The sequence below is a fragment of the Tachypleus tridentatus genome, chromosome 1 (assembly GCF_004210375.1).
Source record: "Tachypleus tridentatus isolate NWPU-2018 chromosome 1, ASM421037v1, whole genome shotgun sequence".
In the NCBI taxonomy this organism is placed as follows: domain Eukaryota; kingdom Metazoa; phylum Arthropoda; class Merostomata; order Xiphosura; family Limulidae; genus Tachypleus; species Tachypleus tridentatus.
The window spans coordinates 52,554,216-52,564,497 of record NC_134825.1 but is presented as its reverse complement, the minus strand read 5'-3'; the positions used below and the strand labels follow the sequence as shown (position 1 = coordinate 52,564,497).

At 34.9% G+C, this 10,282-nt stretch overlaps 1 protein-coding gene across 5 annotated transcripts in view; it reads right to left on the bottom strand.

Moving 5' to 3' along the window:
• Positions 1–5,688: 5,688 nt before the first annotated feature.
• kis (chromodomain helicase DNA binding protein kismet) overlaps positions 5,689–10,282 on the bottom strand; it is a 149,091-nt gene continuing 144,497 nt past the window's right edge. For all 5 annotated transcript variants that reach the window (XM_076497301.1, XM_076497320.1, XM_076497309.1 and 2 more), the window contains one exon: positions 5,689–10,267. In XM_076497301.1, coding sequence (XP_076353416.1) covers positions 8,987–10,267 — 1,281 coding nt within the window. In that variant the 3' untranslated portion in view covers positions 5,689–8,986. The remainder of the gene's footprint in view (positions 10,268–10,282) is intronic.

Here is a 10,282-nt window from a genome sequence, read left to right as displayed (position 1 = left end):
ATACAGGAAATAGTACTCGTATGATCAGCTACTTACTTATTTTTATTCTATTGCAATACTGTGTGTTCTCTATGCGTTGAAGAGATACATAAGCCAATTTGAAATACAAGGATTTGAATTAATTGTATCTTAACATTTTTGGAGAAAAGTCTCGTTATAGGTTATGATACTATATGCAGTCGTGCTTCATCTGATGACCACAGATATTCACAATAGCCCTGCAACTGAGGTTCCATTAAAGGCTCCATTGCAGATATTTCATATCCAAGACACACTCCAATAATCCATAAAAATCTCCTTGTTACTTTTAATGATCAGTGCCCACTTCAAAAGACCGTTGAACATAAACTGATAAGTACTGTGACTGACAACATGACCATTATTCTTCATACGTAGAAGTATAAATACCTATTTCATTCTTGAACTGCTCATGATATGCTCTGGACGAAGAGATACGTCGTGGAAGCAACTTGTCTTGCTTTTCCAAACGATCCTTCTTGATTATATTCATATTTTTTTCTGGCGTGTGTGAGTGGCCTCTGTTACTGAGCTTTGTGTTATTGAATTCTAACTTACTACACTTTACTAACCATGAATTCAATATGACTAGTTGCAGCTCTCTTTATAAATCGTTCATCCACATTTCTTGGATCTTTCCATATTGTTAAGTACAAAGGATATCCCCATCTTGCAAGTGCTACTTACCCGGTCTAAATACATCTTTATCATATTAGTGTATGAATACTTTGCGTTGGAAAAGGTGTCACATATCCTTCTTATAAGCATCACAGTGACATCCTACTGCCTACAAAATGTACATCTGATATATACCATTTCATTGTAACTACCAAGGCTGTCGTTCTCATGTTACTTTATAATCTTCTTATTCAGAATCGTTTTAACACACCATTCCGAGCCCTAAATATATCGTTTATTTTATGACTTAACATTTGTATCATTTTTAAAGTTTGTTTTAGAATTTAACAGTTTAAGACTAGAGGGAAGGCAGTTAGTCATCACCACCAACTTTTGGGCTGCTCTTTTACCAGCATTGGGGTTGACTGATACATTATAATGTTCCCATAGCTGAAAGGGCGAGCATGTTTGGTGCGAAGGGGATTCGAACCCACGACCCTCAGATTACGAATCGAGTGCCTTAACCGGTTAACCTGTCCCTGCTGAGCCCATTTTTAAAGTAATGTTACTATTTACTTCTGCTAGTGTTTAGTTAATTTTCTACACTTCCAGAGTATTTTTCAAGAATAGAAAACTATTTTTAAGCAAGAAATCATTTGAGTATTTGTTCACCATAGTATGTTCTATAGTTTGTAGTGCATTTACACATTTTGCAGCCTAAGTATATTAATAAATAACGTGTTAAGATTATCCTTAACTTAGTGATGTTTTCGAGACATTAGTAACACTGGATAAGGTTAATATGCAAACTAGTATAATCATTACACAGGGTTGCAACGTATTCAACGAAAGTGATATTACGCTAGTGAACACAACCAATCACGTATTTCGACAGTTTTTTTTAGTTGGTTTAAGCCATATATATTCACTTGTCAATCAATGAGGAGTTGCAAAGTGTTATTCATATTCCTTAAAAAACACCTCTCAGTCCTCTTCAAACTAGTTACCTAATCCACAATGCTACAAGAAATATATCTATAGTTTGTCATCTTAAGCACATTGCAAAAGCAGGTGTTTCTGGATCTTGAAATGGAGTGTATTATTATTATTGTATTAAAATAACGTGCTCCCTCACTCAATTATAGTACCAAGAACATATTTCTAGAAAGAAAAGAAACTGCACCTGAAACCAAAATAATGTGCGATTGTGCTATCAGTAGTATTTTCAATACATACAATCTACTTCGTATGATGACCGTACAGAAAAAAAGTGATCTTTTGTTCAAGCCAAGGGCACGTGAAAATAATTATTACATCAACATAACTAATAAACTTATTCCAAAAACAGTTTAGTCTCGAAGTCTAAGGAAACCCAATTCAATCTACACTAACTAACGTGTTATTGGGTTACGTTATTTCCAGAAATAACCATTCCTCATCAGCAACTATGGATAAAAGTTAACCAAAAAGCGATAAGCTGAGCCTATATTATATTGAAAAGTGTGAAACATTAATGTTGTGAAGGTTTTATCTACCAGTATGTTTGATTAGATCAACATGCAGATATGCCAAGTATGTTCTGAAATTTATTTCAACTGTATGGTTGCAAAATATTTATACTGGCTCTCAAATAAAAATGTGAACTATTTAAAGGTTTAAAAATGCCATTCAGAGAACAGTACACTCAAATCGTGTAGTTACGGTAATTTTGTTTCACTTTATTTTGGACTTGAAATATTAGTCACCAAGAAATAATTGGTACCTATTTTCATCCATTGGCAAGAAAAATTGTGGTTGATGAGAAAAAGTAATTTGGCAATCCTAGTTGTTGATAACATCGTCTATGTCCTCCGCTGGGACAGCGGTCTTTGGATTTACAACGCTAAAGCCAGGGGTTCGATTCTCCTCGGTGGACACAGTAAATAGCTCGATGTGGCTTTGCTATAAGACAAACAAACAAGGATTGTCTACATAAAAAAGTGCCAACTGTGGATTTCAATGAAAATAATTACAGTATATCAATATATATCTCTGAAAGCAAAGGTTCCCTGTAAAGCAGCCAATGATCATGTCTGAGGACTGATTCATAATAGTGATTATAGAACCGCAATTTGCTGTCGGACGAAATAACACTGCTGCAGTAATTCATGTTTTTTAAAACATGTTGCTTTCACAGACAATAGTTTTAAAGATACGCTCGAACCTATACTGACGTTATATTTAAGGTACAGTTTGTCATGTTTCCTTCTCTCTCAAGGATACAAGCTACAGAGAGATAAGAAAGCTAATCTCTGAAGATTGTTTACTAACGTGCGCTGGATAGTCGAGGCGGTCAACCATATCAATAATTGGAAGTTACTGAATATCGTTTTGAACAACCGACTTATTCCAAATTGTCAATACCCTTTCCAACTGTTATCGTTATAATGTTAGACAAAATACAGGTTGCGTCTCTTATATCACGAGTTCTCAGTCATTCCCTTAATAAAGAAAATGATCTCAAAGGACCACATCCTTTCCTGCAGCCCAGATGAAGCATCATCCACTATAGATTCCGAGAACTTGTGTATGTTGATGAAAGAACGTATTTGAATTTGATAATTTAATACTTCATTTCTATTAAAGTAAATAATGTATTATGACAATGTTTATTGTATGTACGTTCTGTTAAATCATTTTAACGAATCTAGTTACAATTGTAGCAAACTATTTAAAGGCGTATGTGTGTTTTCTTATAGTAAAGCCATATCGGGCTATCTGCTGAGCCCACCGAGAGGAATCGAACCCCTGATTTTAACATTGTAAATCCGTAGATTTACCGTTGTACTAGCGGGTGAAGGGGCTATTTAAAGACATCTTACATTACTTATTTTGCGCCGTGGTTTGTTTGTTTAGCACAAAGACACACAACAAGCTATCTGTTTCGTGCCAATGACGTGTATCGAAACTCGGTTTTAGCATTATATGAGCCTTCACATTTACTGAGTTACTAAGGGATAGTGGTGTCACCGTGAAGGGTTGCAAACTCTAGCATAAGAAAGGGGATCAGTTCAAAGCAGCCCAAAAGTTAATATCTTACATTTGTTTGATTAAAATTATTTTCATATTTCTCAAATCACAAAAACGTTACCTTAGTACAAACACATTACTACACATTAACAAACAAACTTTAGAAAATTACGTATTCTAAACACTTAATATAAACGTGTGCTTTGGCTGAACAGAAACATCCGAATATTGCACACGGTAAATCAAACTGACAAACTTAAAAGGTGTTCGTAAAATATAGACATAAATAAGTAAGAAATATTGCTCGTTTAAGACAAGAATAATCTGTAAAAAGTTAGGTTTAATATAATAATAGCTTAATATCCTAACAGCCATGTGCTCTTGTTCCACGAAACCTTTAATTTGATTTGTTTTAAAAAGCTACACAAAAGGATATCTGTACTCTGCCCACCATAGGTATCGAAACTCGGCTTCTAGGAGTACAAGTACGCAAACATACCGTTATGCCACTGCCAGACCGACTTGTACGAGATACCATACAATTAAGATATCCAATATCACGTCAAAAACAGAAAATAAAAGTTTGTGCTGTTCATTAAACTATTTTTAGCAGAGACTTTCACCAAAACCAGAAAAATGTTTTTTTTCTTTCTGCCGACAGCATTTATTATTTTTGTAATTCGTGCTCAAAAATGAAAATTGTTTTCCTGGTATCCAGGGATATAGTTGAAATGTCAGTTTGTTAGAATTGTAACTACAGTGGAACCCCTCTAAAGCAGCCACCTTCGGGACTGAGACAAACTGGATGATTAGAGGGGTTCCACTGTACACAATTAAGGATTATGTAAACAAAAAAAGGGACTGTGGTTGAATGACCGCTTTCAAGGGGTGCCCGAATCTTAGGGGTGGCTGCTTAGGGGGATTCCACTGTAGTTTTTCTCCAGTAAGCCACTAAGTTTCATACTTTAATAACTCGACGTGCTATTCGTCAATTCCAAAATAATTTGCTTGAAAGTCCATTACCTTGTAATACAATGCAAAATATGCATTATCCGTTTTAACTGATTTTGTTCACCTGAAGAAAAACATTATTCTTACAATATATATGTATTAACCTATTAATATATATATATATTAAGAAATTGCACAATAAATACATTCATAATTGCACTTCTTTTTTCCCTTATATTTCCGTTACTATATGACTGTGTCGATTTATTGCTAAGTACCGTGGTTTAATGCTTGGCTTTCTTCATAATCGAGTACTTTGGACCGAATCATGTATTACTGTAAGATTCATTATCTCTCAAGTCTACTTTTGTCCTGAGCGTTGAGTAACTTGTATAGACAGATAATGCGACTGTTCTGCTCCTAAAATTTACATATGCTCCCATACAACCACGAGGGAAATTCACATGATTTTGTGGTAATATCATACGTCTATTAAAGGTTTTATCACAAACAATAATTAATTCACGAAAATAATGCTCAACAACCAACCAGTCTGTGGAGCATGGTATAAGTAAACTTGCTGGGAAGCTCACCGTTATGGTGGCGCAGAAGAACACTGAAATATATATGTTTATCTCAACTCGAGATTCATCTGTCAGTAAATGTGCCGATAAACATACTAAAAACTAAAGAGATTTACTTTATGCAGGCTTGGTATTGGAGAAAGGACTCTTCGACACTGATACAGCATGGTCAATGTACTGTTAAACATTCTTCACTTTCACTCACAAGTTATTAGAACTATTTTCTGGGCTTTAGTGTAAAATAAGCGAAATAAGCCTCCGCACACAGCGCAAACATTGAATGCATAATGATACTAACAGAATAGGTTTAAATCCCTTACTGAAAACATCAGAAACAAAAACCACAAAAGAAATACACTAGAAATATTTAAAGATGTAAACCGCTTACTTACAACCCGTATGATTTTTTATATAACTTCAACTGTAAAAATCAATACACAACGTGGCAATGAATAAGTGAATAATATTGTATAAATCATTGACACACTAATAAAGAATGTAACACAAATTCATGTTTCATATAAGTATTTATTACACTCGTACAGACACTATATAAAGTAATGCAGTCGTGAATACAAGGAGCGCTAGTCCCCTCAGCACACAAGAGCACAGGCAGACTTTTTAAAAAGTGTTTTCTGTCTTTAGGCCTAGAGAGCTGTGTTGTTGTTAAGGTGGCAGTCTGTAACAACCGAAAAGCCAGAAGGCACAAGTGACCGTTTTTCGGCTACAGTTGCCATCTTCTTGCTTACCTGCCTTTTGAATGAAATTTACTCATGAGAAATTCAACATTAAAATAATTACACCACCTGGAAAAAAAAGTTTGAGGAAACCCTATTAGAAGAAATACAATATACTTTTTTTTTTCCCACACGCTTTCCAACAGTTTGGTCAAACTCAAAATAAATACAAAAACTGTGTGTAAGCTAGGAATACACGAACTGATGTACAGGATTATATACCATACAATATCCTGAGATTCGAGTGAGAGAATGACAAGTAGTTTTATCCGTGTCAGATAACAATTAAATTATACAGACATTAAATAACTTAATAAAATAATAGGGACGTGGATAATAATTGTACAAGTTGAAACCTGTCTACCGCCCAACCAGTAAAAATCAAAGCTTACACACATTCACAACACCTAGTGAAGTAGTTACTTACACATGACGTCTAGCAATAGTTCTGTTTATCCCTGAAGCTTTAATGCTAATCAAATCTTGCTATATTTTTCTTTTTCTTTTGCATACGTCTGTTTGTTTACACAGGATCGTGACAGAAATTCTACACTAACCCTAGTTGTGGTTACCGAAGGCACTAAAAGGAAGAACCAAAGTGTACTTTTGTTTGTTTTTAACAGGGTAATGTAATACACAGTGCGATTTAAATGTCATATATAGTCATCTGTCATTTCCCCTTTTAAAAAACCGTAAAATTTATTACATACCATACTTTCCATCTTATATTCAAGACTTAACATATACTTCTGTTAAAATTCATTATAATAATTATCCAATTAAAGCCATCAAACAGCAAGTTACTTTGTGAAAGTCTGACACTTGACACACTATGAACTGAAATGTCGTGAATGGTTACGATTTGTTCAAGCTGTGTACATACATTCAGAGATATATAGACCTGCTATAACGAACCCAGATTATATCAGACAAAAAAAATCTTAGAGAAATTCTAGAAGAGGTTTTTCAATTTTTCTTCAATCAATGCAAATAACACGTTTCTCTACATACACAAGACAATGAATTAACAAGTATTCGTTTCATTCATTTATACAATCCTAATATTAAACATTTTTATCAGTCAATATGAGTAAGAAAAAATTATTTTCATAATTATATTTAAGTTTTACTTCAAAGCTTCCTGAAAAAATTTAACACTTTTAACCTGTTTCAATTTCCAAAGTATTTTGTTTTACCATAGTTTTCAACTATTTCATTAAAACCTAAATTATTCACGTGATTTTATTGAATTCACACTAATTCATCGATTAGGAATTGTTCACATAATTCTCAACACAAAAACCTTACACTATACTACTTTAATAAGGACCATTAACAGCCCGTGACACCACCACACATAAAGAAATTATAACTTTAAGAAAAAAATTACAGGTAGACAAAAAAGTTCAGCACATAAATTTTTTCTATTTATTACTTTCCACACACGACTCCTTTCTCTGAAGTCTAAAAAATAAACGACTGTTCAAGTCACTCTCTTCCCATGTGTAACACGTTGTCTGTTTCGAAATAAATGCATCTAAAAAAATACTCTTGCTAACCAAAATCGAACAATTCACTTGTTATTTTAGGATGTACTTAATATGACGTCGCCTTCAACAGGTAAAACTAGAACAATCTTATAGCACAAAAAAAATTTAATAAAGAATTTCCAGTTACTTATGTTAATGGAAAAAAAACCACCACGAGTCTAGTAAACACGACAAGTAGGTTCAAACGAACTCTACAAAGTTTACCTTACGTCCGATAGTGATGCAAGTATTACCAAAACTCCAACTCATCTATAAGGAAGTGGGTTATGTTACTATATATATTATCAGTTGTACGAAAGTAGAGAAACCGTCAAATACAATGATTAACCTAATATGTTAATGATTTAGTTAAAACAAAGAAACATTGTTTGAGCAAGACCTCTTCCACTAAATTTACAATTTAAGTTTTTTTTTTCATTTTTAAATTCAAAAGATATTTGGAGATATTCACTAATTTTAAAATTTAACGCAAATGTACATTTAAAAACAAACTGTGTAAAAATGTTCCAAAGAACTTCATTCCCAGATTGTAACTATCATTTAATACTGTAGTGGAGAATTATCATGCACCAAAAAAACACAAAAGAAATAAGAATAGGGAACATAAAAATGCACGAACATTTAGGCCTTTAAGTATAAGGACCGCCATATTAAAAAACAAAACAAAACAAAAATCAACGTATGAACAACGGCTGTCTCTAGGCCAATCACTACTGGGGAACCGGATATGGTATTTGTGAACTTCACTGTAGTAAAATAAATAGAGCTGCTACAATCTTCAAGTGAGTGGTTATGTACACAGACTGCAATATAAATATCAAACTACCAAGGAGTTTCCTATATACTTCTTGCTAAGTACAACGGCTGGGAACTACAAAGGGATTGAGGAATGTCGTGTCTAGACAGACAGCCATGATCATCATATGAATATGTTTGAGCACAACACTAAAAACGTTAAAAAGAGTGAAACATGACTATGAGTAGCAACACAGCCAATGTGACTACAAGGAAAAACATAATGACATGTTGTTTTAAACCTGTGAATAAAATTAAACAGAAATCCTGAATCACTAACCCATAAAACCTAAGAAAGGTCAAGAATGATCATACAAAATGATATTGTCAATACAACTATTTCTACTAGTCTACAAAACCCGTACTATGGTTCTGGCAGATTTATAAGAGGGAGAAAATGGCATGATTTATGTCACGTGGAAAAAGGTCAGTGAACAGTTATAATAATAAAGCATACATACATACATACAACTTCCTATGCAAAGGAATACCACATTCCCTTTATATATAAAAAAACAGCTGTCACATTCTTGAAAGTTATTTCTTTCCCCTTCCAAAAGAAGGCGGTTTTTGTACTGTCACCTTTAGAAGCAGATACAGTTAAGACTTATAATTTCACACTCTTGACAAGGATGAGGAAGATGAGTGGCATATCTTCTTCAACGTGGTATCACAGAAACTAACCAAGCCAATCAACTTATGTCTACTTAATATGGGAAGATGGCTACGACGGTTTGTCTTCCACAGAGTTGCTGCTGTCTGAGGTAGTAGTTTTGCTCACTTTGTGTTCATCCTGTGAGGTCTGTGCAGATGGGTAAGTGTCTGCTGTGCCATCTGCACCTTTGTTGTTGTTTTTTGAAGAAATTTCTATCTTTTTTGTTCCTGAAATATCTGAACCACTTGATAATTCTTTTGTTACTTTCTTTTCAACATCTTCCTCTGTTTCACTGTCATCTTTACCTAAACTGTCTGCTGTGTCAAGTTTTTCATCATCCAAATCACCATCATCATCGTCATCATCATGGTTACCCATTAAAGACTTCAAACTTTCATCATCAGAATCTTGTGGTGCCAGAAGGTTACTAGTTGGTAAGTCTCTTCCACTAGACATGGTGCTGACCCTAGTAATACTCGTGGTTGTAGAACGCGTGTTGCCAGCTGTGGCAGTAACAGTAAGAGGTGAGGAGAGACTGTCTATGACAGAGATAGAAGCTGACTTTGTAGATGAAAAGAGGGATCCAGTCACTGAAGGAAGAGGAGATACAATACTTTGTGTACTGCAAGGGTTATTAAGTCCAACTAGTCCATTAACTAGGCCACTCTGGGCTAGGGAAGCAAAAGAGCCAGGCATGTTTGGAGGCATGGAAAAACCACCTAGACTGAGTGGATTATACAGTAGTCCTAAAGTAGGGTAGAGAAATGGAAGTGAACTAGCAGAAGGTAGGGATGATGTGCTGCTTGAGACCGAAGCTGAAGATGTCCCTGTTGCTGACATAGGTGGAAGTGTTACTCCTTTAGATTTGGATGATGTTCCACTACTTGCTTTTTCTCTGACTTTTTCAGTCTGTTCTCTATCATTTTTGTCTTTCTCTGAGCCAAGACCAGGTGATGAACCAAGAGAACTTGTTCCCTGAAGGCCAGGAAAGCTAAAGCCAGGGAAGCTAAACAAGGGATTTGCTAGACCCATTCCAGCAAGCCCACCAAATGGTAAAAACAAAGGAGGAGTGGCCGCTGATGCAACAGATGATGGTGTGGAAATAGCTGATGTTGATGGTCCTTTAGAAGGATCCATAAAAAATTTCATTCCTCCTGAAAATCCTGGAAGCATGCTACTACTAGCAAAATTCAGTGGATTCATACTAGATGGTGATGGAAAACCAATTGTGGTTGTTGGAGAGCTTAGGTTTTGGTGCACACTAGCAAGAAGGGAAGCTGCAGTTCTTCGTCCTCCTCGTCTTTCAGTGGGCATCAAAAGACGACCTTGAAGCTTATCAGGGAGGTTACCCTATTGGAAAAAAAT